General features: G+C 42.0%; 1 protein-coding gene across 2 annotated transcripts; it reads right to left on the bottom strand.

The window, feature by feature from the left end:
- Positions 1-3,622: 3,622 nt before the first annotated feature.
- On the bottom strand, positions 3,623-16,935 carry LOC308126867 (proline-rich protein 5-like). 2 transcript variants are annotated; one of them, XM_080491557.1, is made up of 10 exons: positions 16,618-16,935; positions 14,351-14,434; positions 12,231-12,416; positions 11,719-11,799; positions 10,603-10,709; positions 8,335-8,426; positions 8,046-8,186; positions 6,071-6,215; positions 5,526-5,834; positions 3,623-4,624 (listed from the first exon to the last, which is right to left on the bottom strand). In XM_080491557.1, exons 2-10 carry the CDS (start codon positions 14,374-14,376, stop codon positions 4,302-4,304), a joined length of 1,410 nt encoding a protein of 469 aa, XP_080347683.1. In that variant the 5' UTR covers positions 14,377-14,434; positions 16,618-16,935; the 3' UTR covers positions 3,623-4,301. The 2 variants fall into 2 exon arrangements, with proteins under 2 accessions (XP_080347683.1, XP_080347682.1); XM_080491556.1 differs by lacking the exons at positions 14,351-14,434; positions 16,618-16,935 and adding an exon at positions 13,384-13,487.
- Between the last annotated feature and the right edge of the window lie 5,874 nt (positions 16,936-22,809).

Raw genomic sequence — 22,809 nt, 5'->3', positions numbered from 1 at the left:
CATGTACAACTTACAAACAAAACACCGAAACAACAAAACACAATCAAACAAAGGCCCCAGAGTTTATGTGTGGCGAGTTTAAATAGGAAGCAGTCAGGAGTAAGACAGCTGATCTGTAGGAAAGACCTGATTAAAACTTCACAGAGCACAATCAGAAGAAAGAAGGACAACGTCTTCGACAACTGCTCGTATTTCTCATTTTTCAGCCGCTTGAGATGTGACGGAGTCCAGCTCCTAAAGCAACGCAGTTCGTTGATGACCTGTGTGGACACTAGATGGCGCCACTCACTTGCCGTTCACTGGCTGCTCTGCCCTCGGTGCCTCATGCTGCCTTCAGGTGCTTTTTAGAAAAGCAGGATTAATGACTTAGTAAGTGTTTAACGTGGTCTGAAATATCGGTTTTCGGATATTGAGGTAATTTTGCGTACATGTTTAAGAATTTGCGAAATAATGGTTAAAATACTAACTGGAGCTTTATATTTTATCGTCAATTGTAGCTCTAAAATAATAATGTGTGGCTTGAAATCTCCAGGTGTGCAGTGCTTGATGTGGAGTCGCTCATTTCTCCGACAGTCCCTGAATGCAGCGTAGCGAGCAGGTAGAGCCTAGGTAGCAGGTAGAAACCCCGCCAGTGCGGTATCAAGATGGTGGCTTACGGGCGCTGACATACTTGTTTGCGGGCGCTGACATAGTTTTTAGCGGTCGCCGCCATAATGGCACACGGCCAGCGCCATACTATTCTCAAAATTGAAACCCCGCCAGTGCGGTATCAAATAATGGCGGCGTAAGGGCGCCTTCATACTTGTTTGTGGTTGCCGACATACTTGTTTACGGTCCCCGCCATACTTGTATTTGGTCGCCGCCATATTTAAAAGGCAGAATGACGTCAGTGGCTAAAGTTGCTTCATGGCTCATGTCCAGTTCTGGGTGACAGTTTGAGCACTGTCACCAAGATCACATCGCACCAATTCAGAACCTTTCTGCAGCTGGTGAGCCAACGGGAAGGTGGCGCCTGGCGTGGGACACGAACCCACTACCTAGAGAACACTAGTCTCATGCGCTACCAACTGAGCTAGCCGGGCAACCATCATAGCTAGAGCAGAGTCTGGCTCCATGCTGGCAGCCTGAGTGATGCGGTTGAAGGAGTGAGAAGGTAGCTTTTCAACCCACATTTACTTTAGCAAGTTTTCTTGTGGAAATAAAACAGGTTTTTAATAAACCAACACATGGGACAAAGACGTAACTTCCTGCATGTTTGGTCCGCACGTCACTTCCTGTGGGTCGGCTTTCGTGTACGTATCTTCCTTCACGTTCAGTCCATTTCGTCACATCCTGTGGGTCGGCTTCTACATACGTCACTTCCGGCGCGTCATATTGCGTCATTTCCGTCATTTCCGTCCATGCTTCCGCATAGCACCATTTCAAGATGGCGGCGACCAAGAATTAAATATGGCGGCGCACGCAACACCGCCATCTTGGTTTTCCCCACTGGCATCTCTTGAAAAAATTCGGAGGCTAAAAAAAACAAACCTTCGTGTGCTTCAGAAAAACGCGAAAATCAAAGTCGTCATTTTTTTTTTCAGAAGTTAAAAAAAACAACAACCTTCATGTGCTTCAGAAAAAGTCAATAATCAAAATCGCGATTTTTTTTTTCGGAGGCTAAAAAACAAAAAAACCATCATGTGCTTCAGAAAAAGTCGAAAATCAAAATCAAGATTTTTTTTTTCGGAGGTTAAAAAACAAAAAAAACATCATGTGCTGCAGAAAAAGTCGAAAATCAAAATCAAGATTTTTTTTTTCGGAGGTTAAAAAACAAAAAAACATCATGTGCTTCAGAAAGACTCCAAAAAAAAAATCTAGATTTTTTTTCCGGAGGTTAAAAAACAACAAAAACCTTTGTGTGCTTCAGAAAAAGTCAAAAATCAAAGTCGTCATTTTTTTTCGGAAGTTAAAAAACAAAAAAAGCTTTGTGTGTTTCAAAAAGACTCAAAAAAAAAAATCGAGATTTTCTAGAAAAAAAAAAAATAGATATTTCTTTTCGGAGGTTAAAAAACAAAAAACCTTTGTGTGCTTCAGAAAAAGTCAAAAATCCAAATCGAGATTTTTTTTTTCGGAGGCTAAAAAAAAACAAAACATCATGTGCTTCAGAAAGACTCCAAAAAAAAAATCTAGATTTTTTTTCCGGAGGTTAAAAAACAAAAAAACCTTTGTGTGCTTCAGAAAGTCAAAAATCAAAGTCGTCATTTTTTTTCGGAAGTTAAAAAACAAAAAAACCTTTGTGTGTTTCAAAAAGACTCAAAAAAAAAATCTAGATTTTCTAGGAAAAAAAAATCGAGATTTTTTTTTCCGGAGGTTAAAAAACAAAAAAACCTTTGTGTGTTTCAAAAAGACTCAAAAAAAAAAATCGAGATTTTTTTTTTTCGGAGGTTTAAAAAACAAAAAAAACATCATGTGCTTCAGAAAGACTCCAAAAAAAAAATCGAGATTTTTTTTCCGGAGGTTAAAAAACAAAAAAACCTTTGTGTGCTTCAGAAAAAGTCAAAAATCAAAGTCGTCATTTTTTTTCGGAAGTTAAAAAACAAAAAAACCTTTGTGTGTTTCAGAAAGTCAAAAATCAAAGTCGTCATTTTTTTTCGGAAGTTAAAAAACAAAAAAACCTTTGTGTGTTTCAAAAAGACTCAAAAAAAAAATCTAGATTTTCTAGGAAAAAAAAATCGAGATTTTTTTTCCGGAGGTTAAAAAACAAAAAAACCTTTGTGTGTTTCAAAAAGACTCAAAAAAAAAAATCGAGATTTTTTTTTTTCGGAGGTTAAAAAACAAAAAAAACATCATGTGCTTCAGAAAGACTCCAAAAAAAAAATCGAGATTTTTTTTCCGGAGGTTAAAAAACAAAAAAACCTTTGTGTGCTTCAGAAAAAGTCAAAAATCAAAGTCGTCATTTTTTTTCGGAAGTTAAAAAACAAAAAAACCTTTGTGTGTTTCAAAAAGACTCAATCTCGATTATTTTTTTGGAGGTTAAAAAACCAAAAAAACCTTTGTGTGTTTCAGAAAAAGCCAAAAATCCAAATCGAGATTTTTTTTTTCGGAGGCTAAAAAAAACCAAAAACATCATGTGCTTCAGAAAAAGTCGAAAATCAAAATCGAGATATTTTTTTTCGGAGGTTAAAAAACAAAAAAACCTTTGTGTGTTTCAAAAAGACTCAAAAAAAATAATCTCGATTTTTTTTTCGGAGGTTAAAAAACAAAAAAACCTTTGGGTGCTTCAGAAAAAGTCAGTTTTTTGTTGCTTACTGCTGATGGACATGTGATTTTACACAGGATTTCCTTGATTAATAAGAACACATTTAAATAAGCAGCCCGGGATCCGTGCCTTTGTCCTTCTTATTCGATTTCTGACGTGCAAATTTTCAAGATTTGAGCAGGTTTAGGACATCAAAAGAACTTTAACGAGTTGTAAAATAATGATAATTCCTTGGATTACAATAGGTACAAAATATTGTTACTTTGTGAGGAATGTCTAACAATTTCCTAATTTCTTCCTTCTTCCCAGCAAACAATGAGCAAGTGTGCGACATAATCTGTTGTTTGAGTCCAGTTTGTGTAAATAATGATGAAGCAATAGCAGAGCAAATTAGTGTTTATATCTTCATAAACACGCATGTACTGTGCTAAAAAACAACAACAATAAAACATGTGTAATTTGGGTAATTTTCTTAATTTTCCACAGATTTTATTATAAATGAATGATACAGGATGGCGTTGATTTGTTACTTCAAAAAGTCCTGGGTGAAAATTGAGATTTTCCTCTGTATAGCTATTCTACAAACATATAGAAACATCAAGAAAAATGTCAGCCAGCAGATTTAGATTTGACTTTAATGTGAGACAAACTTCAAAATTCTCATTTTCACCTTTATGGATTAATTTTAAAAACATCTTAAGTTAAAACTGTATAGATTATTGTACATATAACATGACTGAAGCCTTCACATTTGAGAAATAAAAGGCTACAACATAAGCACTTTTACTTTCCACTAATAACATTAGTGATTAATGTGGATTTATTCCAGCACCAATCAACTATGGTGGCCACAATTAAAAAAAAAAAAAAAAAAAAGTGGCAGATTTAAATAAAAATGACATTCTATCGGTGTTGAAGAGCAACATTCTATATAAAAAAATAGTTCCGTTTGAAGGATTCCCTGATGATTGAGAGTGTAGGAAAGCAGCAGGAGGAGTCGGAGGTTGTGAGGAATGTCGGTCGTGCACGAAGCTCCTCCAATATCACGAGTGAGGCGGCGTCAGGCCACGCTCTGCCTGCTGCTGTCTCTGCTGTGCGTCGACCCTCCGGAGCAGCGGCGGGAGAAGTCCAGGAAGATGCCGTCGTGCTCCGGCTCCGAGTCCAGAGAGCCCGTGGCGTGGTCCGTCGCCACGTCCGGGCTGGAGGGCGGGCTGGCGCCCGAGCTCGTGTCCTGAGCCAGGGCTTTGGAGGACGAGGGGGAGCCGGACGCCGGCGAGCCGCCGTAGTGTGTGTCGTCGCCCGGGGGGGGCTTGTGGAGGAGGCAGGGGGAGTGATGCTGAGGCTGGAGGCGGCGAGGAGGGGCGGGGCTGGACGACGCCAGGTCTGCACGGAGCACAGGAAGAAACCTTTGAGTGACTTCACACATAATTCATCACTTTATTAGAAACTAAAAAGTGTGTACGATTTTACTCTTAAGGTGTACTTCAAGATTTCTAATTCAGTATCAAGATACACCGTTACTGTCAAGAATACAGTCAAATCTCTTGGGAAGCGGCATGAAACGCATTAAATTGCTGTTTTTTAGGCACACTGTATCATCCCTTGGATTTTTAAATGTTTTACATCATGTTTGATTGCTTGTAAGTGCGTTATTCGTGCATGTTTTTCACTTGCTGCAACACAAATTGCCCCATGGGGGCATAATAAAACAAACTGAACTGAACTAAGTTACACACGTATTTCACCATTTCTGTTTTAAACCACCTCTGAATCGACTGTAGCCCCTTCAGATATTAACTAAACGTACCGTATCGTATCGTATCGTATCGTACCGTACCGTACCGAACCGTACCGTACCGAACCGAAAGGTACCGTATCGTGCCGTACCATTCCGTATCGCACCGTACCATATCGTGCCGTATCGCACCGTACCATATCGTGCCGTATCGTATCGTATCGTATCGTATCGTATCGTATCGTACCGTACCATACCGTACCGTATCGCACCGTACCGTACCATATCGTATCGCACCGTACCGTATCGTATCGTACCGTATCGTACCGTATCGTACTGTACCGTATCGTGCCGTATCGTATCGCACCGTACCGTATCGTATCGTATCGTACCGTACCGTATCGTACCGTATCGTATCGCACCGTACCGTACCGTACCGTACCGTATCGTAAACGTGTGTGATTGTCTGCCTCTCTGTGTTTATGTACTCATCATCATCAGCGGGAACTGTTCTTCTTGTTAGGAAGCCCTGCATGGGATCACGTCTACCTGAGCGTGCGGCGGAGGCGGCGGAGGCACTGGAGGTCTGGGAGTGGTTGCTGAGGCTGACCGAGCTGGTGTGGCCGGAGTCCCCGGTGGCGCCGGCGGTAGATTTGGCCGCTGGGCCGTTCTCCTCCAAGCAGGACGTGATCTCTGAGGCGGAGTGGCGTCTGATGCTCATGCTGCTTCCCGCGGAGGAGCCCGGGTCGTACTCCACCACCGGGGTCAGCATGGGAACGTTGTAGCTCTTAGAGCGGACCACCGGGTTCTTGGCAGAGTTGCCGGATTTGGACGGCCAGGAGCGCTGCAGACGCTTTTCTGAAGAGAGAAGCGACGGAAAAATGTTACTATTTTTCACTGTTTGATTAATTTAATCGCAACTGACAAACCATGAGTCTAACAAAGACCTACTATAAACTACGTTTTCACAGATTAAGCCTCAAACTATCACATATAAACAAACGCTATTTATTGCTATTTATCGCAGTCAAACACAACATTAACACCGTGGGGTTTGTAACAGAAGGGCGTTGTCCACACACATTCACACAGACCTAACAGGCAGGAGGAACAGTGCAGGTTGGAGGATTCGTCTCGGGAGTAGAGACCATGAGTCCCGAGGTACGGCGAGACCACCTTCTGGATGAGAGCCTCCAGACGGAGGTAATCATCTGTTACACCTTTGGATTCATGGACCCCCTGGATCAAAAAAAACATGCGCAGGTTGCAGCTTGGTGGTTGTATATAATCACAGTAATAAATACTGTTTGTTTTAACAGATCCGGGCAAACATGTGAAACATTTGGCATCAATCTCGGACTCGTGTAAACATATACAAACATCTTCAGAGAACACAAACATTGCCGGTGCTGCTCAGTTCAGAGGAAACTGGAATGAACTCAGCAACGGCCTCCGGGTCACAAAGATCAGTTGGATGAGACTGACTGCAGTCTGAGCTGAAGGAAACAAAAGGACGTGTCGTCCAGGGCGCGTAGATGAGATCAGTCCGGTTACACGACTCTCTCTGCTGCAGATGATGAAGGACGATTGCAGTGAGGAAAGGTAACGGGCAGAAAATGAGGGAGAAGCCGGTACCTTCCAATGGAAAAGGTTGAAAATGTGCAGTTTAGTTCCATTAGAGCTTCGCTCTGTCATGCTGGATCTTTTAAAAAAAGAAATACTTCAAGCAGTCGGATCATATCCACAGTTTAACTAAACACATTCTCATGCTACAGAGGTGGAGGTAGGGGGTGGAGGTGGGGGTGGGGGCTGCGCTTTAAAGACACATATGGGCCCAGAATTCACTCCAGCATCTGTAAATAAGAAGATCAATCAGGTTTCAATGCTGCAGATTACCGAGCCACGGCGCAGAAACAAACCACATAAATGGGAGAGACCTCAGTGAGCCGGCGTCACGAGACTCTGAACAGGATGAAAGGGGAAATTACTAACAGATGAAACAAGAAGAAACACATCCGGGACTGAATTTGATCTCTATTAGACTCAAATCTTTTCTTTTCTGCTCCATTTTTTTTTTTCATTCCTTTTTGCTCCTTTTCCCACTAGAGAACGTTTTGTTATTAAACACTGCAGGTAAGAAAAGCAGTATATCTTTTCATAAAACGCCACCGATCAGTATAGAAGCAGATTTGGGTCGAGGGAACACATTTAACCGACATGGTGCAACGCCGTCGTACATATTTCTCATGTGTCGCTGCTCCAACACACCTGGATTCTGCTAATGTCTTCTGCAGAGCTTGATGATGCAGGAGTGTGTTGGAGAGAAAGGAGAGATTCTTTGGAAACAACTCCCCCGTTTCCAAAAAGGAAGTATAAGCGAACTGAAGATTTATCGTGTGGCTCGACAAGTAAAAGTAAAGTTATAGGAAGATATGACCCTCAAAGTCTTTAAGAGGTGATGTCTTTTCCTGTCTTTCTCACTTTCACTGTGACCTCACCTCGTCCCACCATCTTTCTCTTTTCAGAGCAAATCGCCTCTGCGCCATGTTCTTTGATTTTCCAAGCACCGTAGCACCTTATCAGGAGCAGGAGAGACGTTTAGTCCTCATGGAGTCCACGCTGAGACTCCTGGAGGGATAAAATGTGCTACAAGTAAAGTCCATTTCCTCCAGCAGCGTCCAGACTGCAGGGGTTGCTCCTTACACTTGTCGTCTGTTTGATGAAATAAACTTTTCTTATGAACAAATTTTTTTATAAATGTTGGTCCAAAATCCACCTTTGAATCTCACACAGCTGATGAGGCTCCTTAAAGCCGACTCATTAGGCTCCTCTGGTAAGGACTCGGGGGGGTTTTAAATGACTGTGCGAACATGAGCGTTTCTCACAGTCCGGGTGCACAAAGGGCGGCGAGTGGCCGTGGGAAGACCGTCTGCTCTCTGTGTGTGTTCACACCGAGAGGATTTCCTGTGTAGGTCCCGGGGAAACGCTCGGCGGGCCTCCTTCTTCTGCTCCATCTGTTGTCATTTAGCCTCCCGGCTCGGCGTGCGCTAAGAGGCGGAGTGCGTGTACCTGCAGTATGAGCAGCATCTGTATGATGGAGGGAGGAACTCGGGCTCGCGGCCGCGACAGCGCCTCGTCCAGTTTCAGGTTGAGGGTGATGATGTCCCTGAAGTGGAGGAGAGCCAGCTGACGGACAGACGGCTCCTTTCCCTGAAGAGACACACACATGTTGGCACAATGAAGCTGTTTCACTGGAACAAAACAACAAGATCGTGTGTGTGTGTGTGTGTGTGTGTGTGTGTGTGTGTGTGTGTGTGTGTGTGTGTGTGTGTGTGTGTGTGTGTGTGTGTGTGTGTACCTGCACGGGATAGAAGATGGCCTGCAGCATTGACAGAACATCGCAGAAGAAGAAGTCCCATGTGTCTGCCAGAGAGTCCAACAACTTCTGACCTGAGAAACCAACAGGAAGATTAATCCAAACTCACATATGTTTCATTTCTCTGTTATGTTTTGTGTTGGACTTTGTAATGAGATGAAATTCTGAAGCACGTCCTTCATAATATCTTCTGTAAATGGTCTTAATAGTTAAAAAAAAAAAAAAAACCAGCAAAGTGATGCACATTTTTTCAAAAACTAATGTATTATTAGTATTTTCTCCCTGTATATGGAGATTTGTCCTGCAAATAGGTGGATTACATTTGTTCTGTGATATTTTAAACGTATTTTAGACTTTCCCTATATAGTGATTTCACATTGCATCAAACCTTAAAGCACTTTCTGCCGTCACCCACATTTTCTCATTTCTGGACATCGACTAACATTTGAGATGTTCCGCCTTTATTCGGGGCACTTTGGGGTTTAGTGCCTTGCCCAAGGACACTTAACGTGCAGGACAGAAGCACCAAATTTAGGATTTAACGACCAGCCAGTCCACATCGTGAGCCACAGTTCCTTTCTTAAAATAGTCTTGTAGTAAATGTATTGTATTGTTCCAACTCCAAGAGCTCTTCCACTACAGAGGAAGATTATGGAAACATTAAACAATATGTCTGTTTAACCTGGAATTACAAAGCTCATCTAGAGAAGACCACTTAAAAAGCAAAAACTATCCATTAGATAAATTGTTGGAATTACAAAACGTGTTTTTGGCCAAACATGGATTAAAAAAAAAACAGTTTCACAACTTATTCTGACAAATAAATTGATCAATTCCTACAGAATGTTTCTGGTGAAAACCACACCATATGAACTTGTGTTTCATCTTTCATGCATCGCTGAGAAAAACCTTGAAAACCAGGAGCACAATCTCTTTCGGTTAAAACCACAGTGTGACACATTTCTCTTTATACACACTCACTGAAAGGACTGTGAGCTGCAGCAGTTTCTGTTTTCATCAACTGGATACACAAGAGACGCAAAGGTTCATTTCCTGTTTGGTTTTTGCTGCGAATCAGTTGCAATCCTGCAGCGTGTGTGTGTGTGTGTGTGTGTGTGTGTGTGTGTGTGTGTGTGTGTGTGTGTGTGTGTGTGTGTGTGTGTGTGTGTGTGTGTGTGTGTGTGTGTGTGTGTGTGTGTGTGTGTGTAGATAAACAGTCAACCAGTGGAGTTATTCCATAAATCTACAGGATTATTTATCAATTATTGCCCGAGAAGCGACGTTTGTGTCATATTGAGATAAAGTCATTGTTCCTCAGAGAGAAATTCCCGCCACTGACGTCACAGTTTGTTGAAGCTGAGGGGAAACGTCGGTTAATAAGTGAGAGACATTCAGAACTTGAGTCAATGATTTTCACGCCGGAGAAACCATTTCTTTTTCACTGCAGAAGAAATAACTTCAGGAGGGCAGGTTAAAGCAAAATAACAGAAGTAATTTTCAAAATAATTTTTTTCTTTACCACACTGAAACTAAAAAACTGCACCATCAGCGACTTCTAAATGAAGGAAATATTGTTTTGGAAATATTTTTTACACGGCAGTAATCTGAATGTCATTGTTTTCAGACAGCATTCAACCTTTTCAAAATATAATAGTGATGGCATCTAGTTAAAAGAGTAAAATGTCTTAATATTAATCTACTCTAATATTTTCCTGCTGAGATTTGTTTTAATAAGCTTGAATCATTTCAGTTTAAATGCCGCAAACTAAATATTTTGGATTGCTGAATTTAATGGTGTGGTATACTGTAGCGTCGCAGAAAACATAAATAACAACGACAAAAAATTGCAAACGAGAAAGAACTTCATTCACTGAAAAACCAAATTACTATAAGACCGAAGCTCCACGAGGGACGTTTTATTGATCTCTCTGTCCGGCCTTTGGATGTTTATGAGTTTTCATTGGTCTGCTGAATATAAAATGTGTTGCGTTATTATTTTCTGACGTAGATGAGCTATGCAAGCATGCAATTGTGCACTAAAGAAGACATTTATTTCACATGTAAACTATACCAACAAACCTGTGTGAACATGCGAGGAGGAGAAAGCAGGTGAATTCAAATGAAGGAGAGACGCCTGAATACGTATCAGATGTGTTTGATTCCGAGTTTCCGTCAGACTGAACTTTTGCTTGTTCTCCTTGTGGGCGTGGAGGACGGACGGGGGAGTGTATCGGGAGTGTTTGTGCCAACCTTCATAGTAGCGGATCTTGTCCCGGAGTATGACCATGCCTTTGGTGAGCAGCTGGTTCTGCAGGTACTCAGTGAAGAAGGAGCCCAGCTCGGTCTTCAGCAGCTGCCTGCAAAAAACAAAACAACCAAAAAAATTAAAAAAAAACAGTTCACATGAAGTGACTCGGCCCGCAGTCACACGACACCGAGCCTGCAGAAGTCACACGTAAAACTGCAGCGAGTCCCAGGAAACGAGTGTAAATAAAGGCTGCGGCGACGTTCAGACACGTCATCCAGCAGATTCTCTGCAGATAATCTGTAAACAAAGGCCAGCTGGGATGAGCGCGACGGCTCTGCCGCTGTTGTAAAGAAATAAAATAATAAGAAGAAGTAACCTTTAAACTTTGTGCTTCACAAGAAATCTGTGCACTGACAGGAACTCTACTGATTTAAAAACACTAACCGTCTCTAATAAACAAAAGGCTGATTCAACTGGAGGAAAATGTGATTTTATCATTTTCCAGTGAGCCGAAACTTTGTGTTTCAAGATTAAGAACTATTTGCTGATAAAAGAACAATCATAACACTTAAGTCATTTATTTTTTTCCTCCAGGAGAAGGAATACAGATAAGCTCCATCATTTAAATGATCGTGTGAAAAGTTTCCAAAAACTACAAATGTTCAACTTTGCGTGTTTTACCTCGTGTTTATGACTAACCTCACTCTTTACTGGCCCACAGGTTTACTTATTTTGCAGCATTTAGCTGCTTCTGAGAGAGGAAGTGGTCTTTTTTTTAAAAAAATAATTTCCACTTCCCCTCCCTTTTTCTCTTTTTACACTTTCATGTAAATGTCATGTCAAGTCTGGGTTTTTTTTACACCTTTTTGGACTCAGCTGGGGACTTTAACATAGAAGGTGAGGTCACAAAAAATAAATTTACTTTGAAAAGAGATGTAATCTATTTACATCACAGTCAGAAACAATGTAGTGTGAGCTGTAATTTACTTGAACCACCATGATTTCAAATTGGAACCAAATATCGCTGGACGTCATTCATGTACGATTCATGTAACATTTTAAGGTGCACATCTGTTTTTTAACTAAATGTCGTGTGACGGTAATAAACCAGAGCTGACCTGACGCCTTCGTTCAGAGTGTAGAGTTCATTTTCTCCCAGATCTTTCTTCTGGAAAACGGAGATCACTGCGTTGTGGATGCTGCCAATAAAAAACAGATTTTGCACAATGTTCACTCACATACCACCGGCATGAGCGACATTTTTAAGATTAATATCAACATTTAACAAATAACTGAACGAATCGTTTTTAACTCTTGATTTTTTGCTCAAATTTCAACAATGAAACCGGTGAAGGTCTCCTGTAAAAACCACCACAGAGACGAGCGGAGAAGGCAGAAAAGAATCTCTGAGGCAGAATCATATGAGAAGAGGAGTAATGGACCCCGAGGGAGACCGAAGGAGCTGGAGTGTATCTGTGTAAAAAGAGTTTCCTATTCATAGTGTGCACAGAAGCGCCAATGAGCTTCCAGCTGCTGATGTTTTCTCCTGCACAAATATAAAGCTGAGATTTTTTTCCCCCCCAAAATTATAACGCGGTGATGCGTCTGAAGCGCTCTCTCCAGCACCAACCTGTTCCAGGTGGCGTTGGCCCCGGCCCTCCTCTGCTGGGTCCCCTTGTCCCGGCTGCAGTCGTCCACCAGCCCCGTCGCCCCGGCGCCGCCCTTCTCCCCTCCTCCGGCTGCCTGTTTGGCCTGCGAGAGGTCGGTCAGGCTGGAGGACGAGCCGCTGCCCAGCTTCAGTTTGCTGTGGAGGCTCCTTGAAAGCCAAATGGGAGAAAGAAAAAAACAGAAAACAATAATAAAAACCCAATTCATTTTTGGGGAGACGTGAAAAGGATGCGCTTTTATTTTGACGGGTTATCTCACAGCTGGATCCCAGCCAGTTCACACTCACTCAGCTGTGGGAGGAAAAACATGCAAAGTCAACAGTTGACATCACTTACCCAACTTAGTAACATAATAAAGTAATATAAGACACAGTGAAGCCTTTGAGTACACATACACAAGGAATATCAATACTACTTTTGCCTTTAAATTTCTTGAGTATTTATTGATTGCTGCTTAAAAAAGGGTTAATTTGTTATCTGGACCATTTTTTATGCATTTTAGTTTTACTTAAGCTCTGTCATAAACCGATAAGTCGTCAATAATTACTGAAATAAACATCAAGAGAAAAAAGTAAACCGAAAAGTATCTTGTTTTTTTTTAATAGTTTGTTTCTGTATTTAAGGGAGAAGCATGGTTGAGCTGTAGGCTATGATAAGAAGAAATATATGAGTGTTTCAACTCAAAATCTTTATTCCGTGTTTTATTTTGATAACTACATCCGCATTTATTCATATTTAAATACTTTTCATTAGTCATCGGCTACTGTTTACACAAGCTGCTTAAACATACTGCGGACAGACAGGCGCATCATTTACCTCAATCAGGGAGATGGTTTACAAAAAAATCCGCTCGGAGATTTAAACATAATAAAAATAAGTATCGCACACAAGTAGAGTGTAAACAAATGAGCTGAATTGATGCTGAAGGAAAAACCCTCCCAAACCACTCCCCCACCCTCACTGTGTTCACCTGATTTGTGGGAGGAGGTTCCATACGTCACGTCTATAAGTTGTGATTAAAACTGCCTTCGGTCACAAAAACTGGCTGAACGCGGGAAGAAAAATGCGACTTTCAAATCAAATCTTCACACTGAGACTCGCACAGTTTGTACTTACTCTAACAAGTGCATCGGCAGCAAATATCCCCACTCCATGTCTGTGTAGCTCTCATCTGAATGACGTCTCTCTCTCTCTCACTCTCTCTCTCACTCTCTCGCTCTGCCTTTACCAGTCTGTGCCAGCCAGTGGCCACGTGACCTCGAGAGCTTTGGTGCCCCCGGGGGCGAACAAAGGAACCCTTTGAGCTTCGAGAGCTGCCAAGAAGGAGGGGAAAGACTTAAAGGTGACACACATTTCACTCCATCGTCCTCTCTGTCTTCACGTGTCGGGGGACGGACAGAAGCTGCATTCAAGCTGTCGACACTCCACTGATCACTCGCTTCCTTACGTTTCGGCTGTAGGAGCCGTGGAGTCGCTGCCGACAACACATTTGTAACGAGCCATCTCTACGGGAGGCTGATAAGAAACGAAAACAGGTCAAAGAAAAAAAAGAAACAAGAGGGAGAAAAGAAAGGAGAGTGGATGGAAAACCGGAGGCCTGAAAAATAATATGGACGGATAGAAAGAGGAGAAGAGGGGAGGTGTGTTTGTTGTTGGTTTGTCTGTCAACCTCGCTCTTAGTTGTACTGCAAATAAATAGGTCAGCGTGAGAAACAGGAGCCCTGGGCTGACACACACACACACACAAACACACACACACACACACACACACTGAAGAGCGAATGACGCACAACATTAAAGAAATCGAGGAGATCCTCAGAATAAAAGGATGTGACCCGGAAGCAGAGCGCTTTCTGTGTTTGGCCCTGAACCAAGAGGACGACTCGACGTGAAAAGAGGCTGCAGCCTAATTACAAGACAAAAGGGGGAACGTTTACATGCGTGAGAGCAAGAATGAGGTCATTGTGGAATGTGTGTGAGTGTGTTTTACACTTTTTGATCCGCCGAAACAACAACCAAAGACCGAAGGGGAGGAAAAGACGAGTGAGACGGTGAACGAGACGGAGTGAGCGCTTGTTTTCACCTCCTGAACGAACCCTCTCGCTCCATGTCGGCCCCCTGCAGATAGCCCGCAACCGGGCGGCTACGACCCCCGACAAATCAGCATCTGATGAAGAAGTGAACAAAGACAAAAGCAAGTGTAACTGACGGCGTTGAAAACTTCTATAGAATAAGAGGAACTAAGGTGGGAAACAAAACAGCGGAGATCTAATCCCAGCAGCAGATTATGAGGCGTCTCAACATAGATCAGACCTTAAAAGTTATTAAGTCTCCAGAAGATGGATGGATGGATGGATGGATGGATGGATGGATGGATGGATGGATGGATGGATGGATGGATGGATGGATGGATGGATGGATGGATGGATGGATGGATGGGTCTACAGCAGATTGATTTAAAATCTTTGTCTCACCCTTTCTATCTCATAGGTTGGAAAATGGAAACTTTCTGGTCAATATCATAAATACATTGACTGCATCTACAAGAAGAGGTTTGCTACTGATTGAATCAAGCAAAACCTCCGTGTTTATCACATTTAATTAAAAAGAAATCAGACATAAACATCAATAAATGTTGAACATGTTTAGATTTCGATCCCTCAAAGTTGCATCTAACAGCAGAGAAACAGTCACATATTAATGGTTTCTCTGTGAAAGTGAAGCGATGGTTAGTAAATCACTGAACACACGAGAAGATGCAGGATACTGTGTGACTGTTTCTGCCGTCTGACACCCTCAGACAGACAAACGGGTGTCTCCCGTCCCCGTCCAGCTGATGAGACGCTGTCTTCTAATCAAATTACAGGGAGGTGGGAGACGCAGACACTCGATCCGGCCACAGACCCAAATGCCCTTATTCACCCGGTCACTCACTCACTCACTCAGACACACACACAGATAGAATGACGCGTGACCATCCGAGCCGGCGTCCTTCAATGAAACTACTTTTTGGATTTTATTCAAAAACACAGAGGGTCTGCAAATGTTTCAGTTGTGATGTAACAAGTGTTTTGCTGTTAGTGCACCGTGGACAAAAGAGCTCTGGTGAGTTAAAAATCCAGACGATCACAGTGTAAAATGTCTAAACGGAGAACGTTTGTGTGCAGCGGCTCTCCTGTGGTTCGGGCTTCACTTCCTGGAAACTAATAATTCGCACAATGCAATTCTCACCACAGTCTGATTATGTCCGGCAGCCACATTTCACTCATGCATGCTATTGCACTCGTCTTTTCAGGTCAATGCAAATGTATTTTACAGTTTTAACTAAATTTATATGAAATGACTTTTCCTTTAATGGAAGCAAGTCTCTGTGTAGATCAAGAAGTCGATGCCGACAGTCAAAGTGTTTGTGTATCGAGGGGGAAAAAGTGAATATTGGAGCCATAATAGTGTCTAGATGTCTGTGACTCACTGGAGCTCTGGTGAATTAGGCTCGGCCCAGCAGAGGGAACTGTATCTGAAGTGAGTGGCGCGCACACACACACACACACACACGAAGGATAGTTTAATCTGTGTGTTCTGCAGTCTGTTTTCCTTGCACCACACAACAGACCGGTTTAATGGCTTGCTTAAGGGCACAAGGAGTGTGGCTACACAGATTGTGGTTAGGAGTCTTTCTGCTTTAGCATCTGGGCAGATTTTCAGGAGCAGGAATGAAGCCAGTCATCTCCCACTCATTTATAACCATACTTCTTCTTCCTCCTCCTCCTCCTCTTGACTCTGTCAGCAGCAGACAGTTTACATTGTAAGTAGATATCAGGGTCCGCACTGCTGAAAATTAACACCCGTAATCTGCTTCAGCACACACACACACACACACACACACACACACACACACACACACACACACACACACACACACACACACACACACACACACACACACACACACACACACACATACTGAGGGAAATTACCACCCTCCACCAGACAAGTGCTAAAATAAATGTCTGCGTCCTGCAGCAGATTTGTTTCCTCTGCCAGCTTCTGGCAGCAGAACAAACCAAGAGATGGAGTTGCTGCTTGGGAAGACAAAAATTGATAAATAAACCGTGTTTTTTCTCTGACAAACAGTCTGGAGCTGATGTGAAATGCAACTGTTTTAATTTGTGCACAGAAAACACGGAGACGGAGAAGGGAAGAAATGCCACCAGGAGTTAACGAACAGTTATTGTGTTGTTGTGTGGAAGCAGAAGGTGATTCTTGTCATTCTTACAAGTATAAAACTGCCTGCGGGATGTTAAGCTTGAGTCCAAAGTTTGCGAGGAGTAATTTGATTTTGATACTCACTTTTCACCAGACGTCTTCCTCGTTAAGTTTCACTAAAAGTAAAGTGCTCATCAAGTGGAAATGTTGCGCGACCTTATTGCCAGAAATAACTCCAGAGTTTTATGTGATGCATGTGGAGGGGAAAAAACAGTCCAGCTTCTCAGCGCAGATCTGAGCGCGTCATGGTGGCGCAGAGAGAGAGAGAGCGAGAGAGAGAGAGAGCGAGAGAGAGAGAGAGCGAGAGAGAGAGAGAGCGAGAGAGAGAGGGTGAGGATCAGAGGAGTTTCAAGCTGTCAGTGTGCTGAGGAAGCGACAGAGACCTTTACGCACAGCGTGCGTAAAAGTAGAAAAAGTTGTGGTTTGTGTTTGTGTGACATGCACGATGCGATTGAGTGAGGTGAGGTGGGGTGGACTCACCCACCCCACCTTGATTACGTTAACTGCCAGGAAGAATAAAATATTCCTTTATTGAACAGTGGTTAAACCGAATTTACTGGTTAAAATTTGCGTAAAACGTAGTTGTCACATCTCACACAAGATTAACTCGACGTCGCACGCGTCACACCACCAACGTTGGTTGAATTCCATATTTTATGTTGTTTAAAATAAATAAATGACACAATCGATTAAGTCAACAATGACATTTCTTGACGGTTACATGCGCCACAGTTTAGATCCCACCTAGGCCAGACCGGATATACATAAGGAGGTATGCCACCACACCAGTGATTCTCAACTGGTGAGTCGCGACCCAGTCGTGGGTCACTATCTCATTCTCAGTGGGTCCAGGACCATTGCCTGGGGAAAGGGTAACATGATAATAACCTATAAATAAGAAAAAGAAAACTCAACAAAACAACATTTTCTACCATTGTTTAAAATACAAGTACATTCTGAAACTTCTCGCAGTCAATACACTTTTTTACTAAACCTTAATTTGATTTTAATAGAAGACAATCTACAATCCTTTAAAGTTGAATTTACAACCAAAAAGGTTGCAAGTTTTCACTCCACCACCTCGCAGCAATCGGCTGTTTAGTCGTAGTCTCAGTGTTTTGCTTCGAGTACATCCTCGAAATAAAAACCTTGAATGGAAATGAATGTTCACTCGGGTCACTTCGGATCCTCGCTCCATTGGATGTAGCTCAGGTGACAGTGGAAGTTGTCTGAGCATAGTGAAGTCATTGTCATTAAACCAGTTTTACTTGATTGAGTGAGTTTAGAAGTACAGCCACAAGAAAATGAATGTAAAATGGTCATAAAGAGGCAGATTGAGTCTGCTTCGATACTCAGGTGGACTCTGACATTTAAATGATGTTTGTTTGATACTAAAAAAGGTAAAAAATAAGGAGGAACCATCTCTTCACTTTTACCGACGCTCAGTTTGAAAATACAGGACATTACACTGAGGGCTTTTATTGCTGCTGCACTGGCTGTCGCATGTGTGTGTGTGTGTGTGTGTGTGTGTGTGTGTGTGTGTGTGTGTGTGTGTGTGTGTGTGTGTGTGTGTGTGTGTGTGTGTGTGTTTTGTGACCTCAGAGCTACCTTTCATTGCCCTAGTGATTATTTCTGCCTGGAGCCATGAACAGTATCTAATGTACAGATCGCTGCGTTAACCACTGTGATACACCTACTGCGATTTCTCTGCAGAGATTGACCACACACACACACGTACACACACACACACACACACAACTCCTTTTTTTTTTCTTCGTCCTGCTGCAAGTTTATGACGGTTCAAAGTTGACTGGCCGAGGCCTGATTGTGCATCAAAGGGAACTCCTGGAAAAACACGGCTCAAGGTTCACTCATCGCCTTAAAGGACATAAACACACAAACACATGGGATTAAAAACTGTTTGAATAAGTTAAGTTTATGTCGTTACTTAAAGGCTGAAGATGGGAAAAAAAATCCTGTCTAAATGTCGTGTGATTTTTCATTAATGGACAAATAGACTGTACTGAGATGTGAGTTTGGGGTTTTCATGTTTGTATATGTATTTTCCTCGTTAGTACCAAGTTAGTCTTCATTTTCTTTTATCATGATATATAGCGTTCAGATTATTCTCATCCCGGATGAAACATCTTGTACTGTTGAGCCTCTTTCTTCCTTCCAAAATGGCAGAATAAGCAGAAAAGTGTGATTCATTTGCACCTGATTTATTCTCACAGTGTTCCGACCAATAAAGCCGCTTCTCTTTCTGTTTCTCTTTCACAGCCTCGGTCTGATCTGGTTCATGGGTGTGAGTTTGTACTTTCACGGCACACTTTGAAGTCGACTTCCAACAAGGGAGACGAAGGTTAAGAAAAACCACAAACTACGAGAGCTGAGCAGAAAGAACTGGGTGAAATGAGAACGCATGAGGCCGGGAGGAAAACGTTGTGACGTCCGCCGCATGGCCTGTTAGTGGTGTGAAACCTGTCCACTTCAGGATGGTTTGTTCTCTCGCTTCCTCGGTTTGCACTTCATTTCCTCTCACACACACACACACACACACACACACACACACACACACACACACACACACACACACACACACACACACACACACACACACACACACACACACACACACACACACACACACACACACACACACATACACACACACACACACACACACACACACACCTCTCTCCTGTAGTATCTGCGTGGCTCCAGCAGTCATTGCTCTCACCGTAGACTTGGATTATATTCAATTCCCTTCCTGTTGTGCTCTCATACGCTCAAGGTCAAGAATGAATCCAATCTACAACGCCGCCTCTTAAACATTAGTTTCATGTGATTTTGCACAATGAGAACTTCCTCTTCCTCCTTAATTTCATATCCGGGAGGAGAGAAATTAATAGAAAGGCTTTTCTTTTAAGTAGAGGCCGAAAACACTGAGCTCTTTTATCAATCAGAATAAACTCTGACTTTTTAAAACATTTCTAATCTCCACTTTTTTCTCAAGGTTACAGGAATTTCACGTTAAAAGAATTGACAGTTAATAGGTTCTGTAGAGAATAAAATGCATAATTGTGGGTCTGCTGATTGGAAACTTTAATTTTTTTTGTTTGTTTTTGTCCATATTTTGAAAAATGTACAAATAAAGTCTTGTAAAAAAAAAGAAACTTTGATTTCAGCTTTTTTTTCAATCATCACATTTGCATCACGTCTCTATCTCTTTATTATAATTACTTGTAAAAAAAGAAATAAATAAAAACCATATAGTGATGAAGACACACGCGATGAAGAAATGCAGCAGTTTGAGTACGAGTCCTTGTCTGTGAGCGTGAGTTCAGGCAGCGCAGCGACAGACACTGTTTGTTTATCTCCACCTCATCTCCTCTATTTAACCACACACAAACTCATTTTCGCCGCACACAAACAAACACAGGCTGGACACAAGCGCTTCACGCGTCGCTCCAAAACATCGGCAGGAACTTGTAACGACGCCACTTACGCGCCCCCAGCAACACCCGCCGCCCCCGTCACGGCTCCCAGTTCACACCAAACACAACCAGGTTGCAACATCATCGCTGCTGCATGTGGGCCAACCTGTCCAACCCCAAACACCGCAGACGGAGGCCGTATACTGCCTGCAATGGCCTTCACGTGAACTTTACGTTGAATCGTATGGCTGTTTACTGGATGCAGACCGGGATTAGACGGGTCTCCTGTGTTCGCCCCCCCCGTCTGGAGACACTAAATGAGAGTTTGAACTCCAGCAGAGGTCAACTGCTTGTTGTGTTCAATCTGCTTCATTCAAGGGCGACTGAAGTCAAGCGGGAGGCCGAGGGGTTAATGAGCCAGTTAATGAGTGAGAAGGAACGAATGAAAGGTGGAACACAAAGGAGGAGCGATCGGATATCTGAAGAGTAGCAACGCCACTTTTCCTTCGGTTATCTAAAACTGAAATATCTTATAACTTTAGTATCTGTTCAACAGATATCAAGAGACAAACACAAAGACGTCCACAAGTATCGAAGAAGCAAAAATCACTGTTGATTAAATATATAAAACTCTTTCCCATTCCTATTAACTCGTCTCATAATATTACAGGCAGTTGGACTTAACAGAGAGCTCGTGTCTCGTTCAGCTGATTCTGGTTGTCAAATGGACAAATATCAGTGTGTCCTGAATTGACCCGGTGACTTTAAATTGGCTGCAGTGCGTCAGTCGTCTTTGGATAAACAATAAGTGAATAAAATAACATTTCATCATCTGATAACTTGGATTCGGCGGTTTGGGACGTCTATTAATTATTAATTTTTGACTTCCACTAACGTCTGACTCTGTGAGGATGTATGAAAACATTAATGTCGGGTTAAATCCAAAGACACAATGACCACTTCCTGTTTCCTGCTACAACGCGGCCCAGTGGAGTTTTTACAGTCTGACCTAGTTGCAGGTCGAGTGGTGAGGAGATTCTCAGGCTGACCTGTTACCTGAGGTCACCTGCGGTTTATATAGCCTGTCTTTTCAGGAGATTGTTGTTGTTTTTTTTGCTTTCTTTGAAGATAAGCAGGTCAATAAAGAACTTCAGTCCACAGTGATATTTTTCAGCAATCGTTAGAAGCATTCCTATTAAACTGAATACAGACATTTATTCATGCTGGACTTTGCAGAATTCAGACATTCAATAGTGGATAAAAGTCTATTATTGCAAACATGTTTATTAACAAGATGGGAAGGTTTTCTTATGTTCATGACTCATATCAGGCAATCTGCAGTTTATTCTGTAACATTTACGTCTGCTGAAGCAAAGAACTGCCTCCTGATCTGCAGTCTGTGAATCTCATCTCTCCCCCACACACACATAAATGACATCTGAAGTACATGCTGTACAAGTATTTACATGTAGCTCTTGTGCACAAGTACTGTTTATCTTGAGATTTCTTCAAATAAAAAAAAAATAAATGCAACTAATAATTATGATTTAAAATTTCTGTACAATTTCCATAGAAGATCTATGAAGTTGGGGATTTGATCTTTTGGTAGGAAGATACAATATGGGAAATAAAAATACAAATAAACAGGCATAAACACCAATAACTACTTTATTGACTCGCTTACATTCGTTTTGAGATGTAACTTATTCATTTCTTCAGTTTGATATTGAAGTTAGTATTAGAGTCGATCGATTGTACCTGTGTTTTCTAGTGGAAAAAAGTGTGTCTTTAATTTTTCTTTAATATTTTTGTACTCATTTCTGGTCTGAGATACATTAAATGTTTCCTTTCGGTTTTGTAGGGAAAAAACTAAACATTTTAAAAACTTGCAAAGTTTCTATGAATAAATATGACCTCTGGAAGCTTAAAAAACAAACTGGACTGTTTTGCTCCATTAAAAACTCAGCGGACACTTGAATTACCTCTTTTAATTATTTATCTCTGCTGCAGGTTGAAACACAAAGTACAACCAACTGATCGCCAGCGTTGTGCAACATGTTAAAATTCAGATACATGAAAACCAAGTGTACTTTTTTTGATGTTCAATGTCGTTAGAAAAGCGTGTGGAAGTCAAACATGTTGGACGTTTCCCCCGAAGAGGGAATGTGACACCTTATAGTTTATACTGTAAACAGGTCATAAAGGTCTGTTTGCTTCAATCTGTGTGACCTTTACAGCGACTTTTATCACCTGCAGTCGTTTCCCTATCTTTTAAAAATACAATACTCATGATTAAACTTTTACCACGTGTTACTTTTTTTTGCTGTGTGGTATTCATAAGAGAGCAGGAAAGCTGCGTAATGGAAATTTATTGTTATAATAAACCGGCGAGCCTCATTTTCCTTCCTCGGGCCTCGGCTTCTCCGGGCAGACTTTCATATTTTCACCGTCTCCATGGAGACAGATAATGAGCTCAGGTTCACACCTCCACGTTTCCTGCTTGGCTGTGAAGGAAGAAGATATTTAACCTGCTGCTGGACGAGGCGGACGCAGGCTGCAGGTGGAGGAGGTGAGGATCTCTGCTGGAGCCTTGTGGACAGGATCGGTACTGCAGTCGGAAGCATCACATACTTGCCTGTTTGGCGAAAGTGAATCAAAGTGCAAGTTTGAATTCACTTTAATTGAACCACTTCAATGAGATGTATTCTCACACAGAGCAATGATAAAACACACACAGAGTCACATTCACCGACTTATTACTGTCACCAATTCGTCTCAAACATTTTTTGTACTGTGGAAGAAAAATATAATGCCTGGAGAAAACAGACTGTTAACCACC

Source organism: Lipophrys pholis (genome assembly GCF_963383615.2).
Source record: "Lipophrys pholis genome assembly, chromosome: 22".
NCBI classification, from domain to species: Eukaryota; Metazoa; Chordata; class Actinopteri; order Blenniiformes; family Blenniidae; genus Lipophrys; species Lipophrys pholis.
Note: the sequence above shows the minus strand (reverse complement) of the source record. Positions and strands in the feature narration are given on the sequence as shown.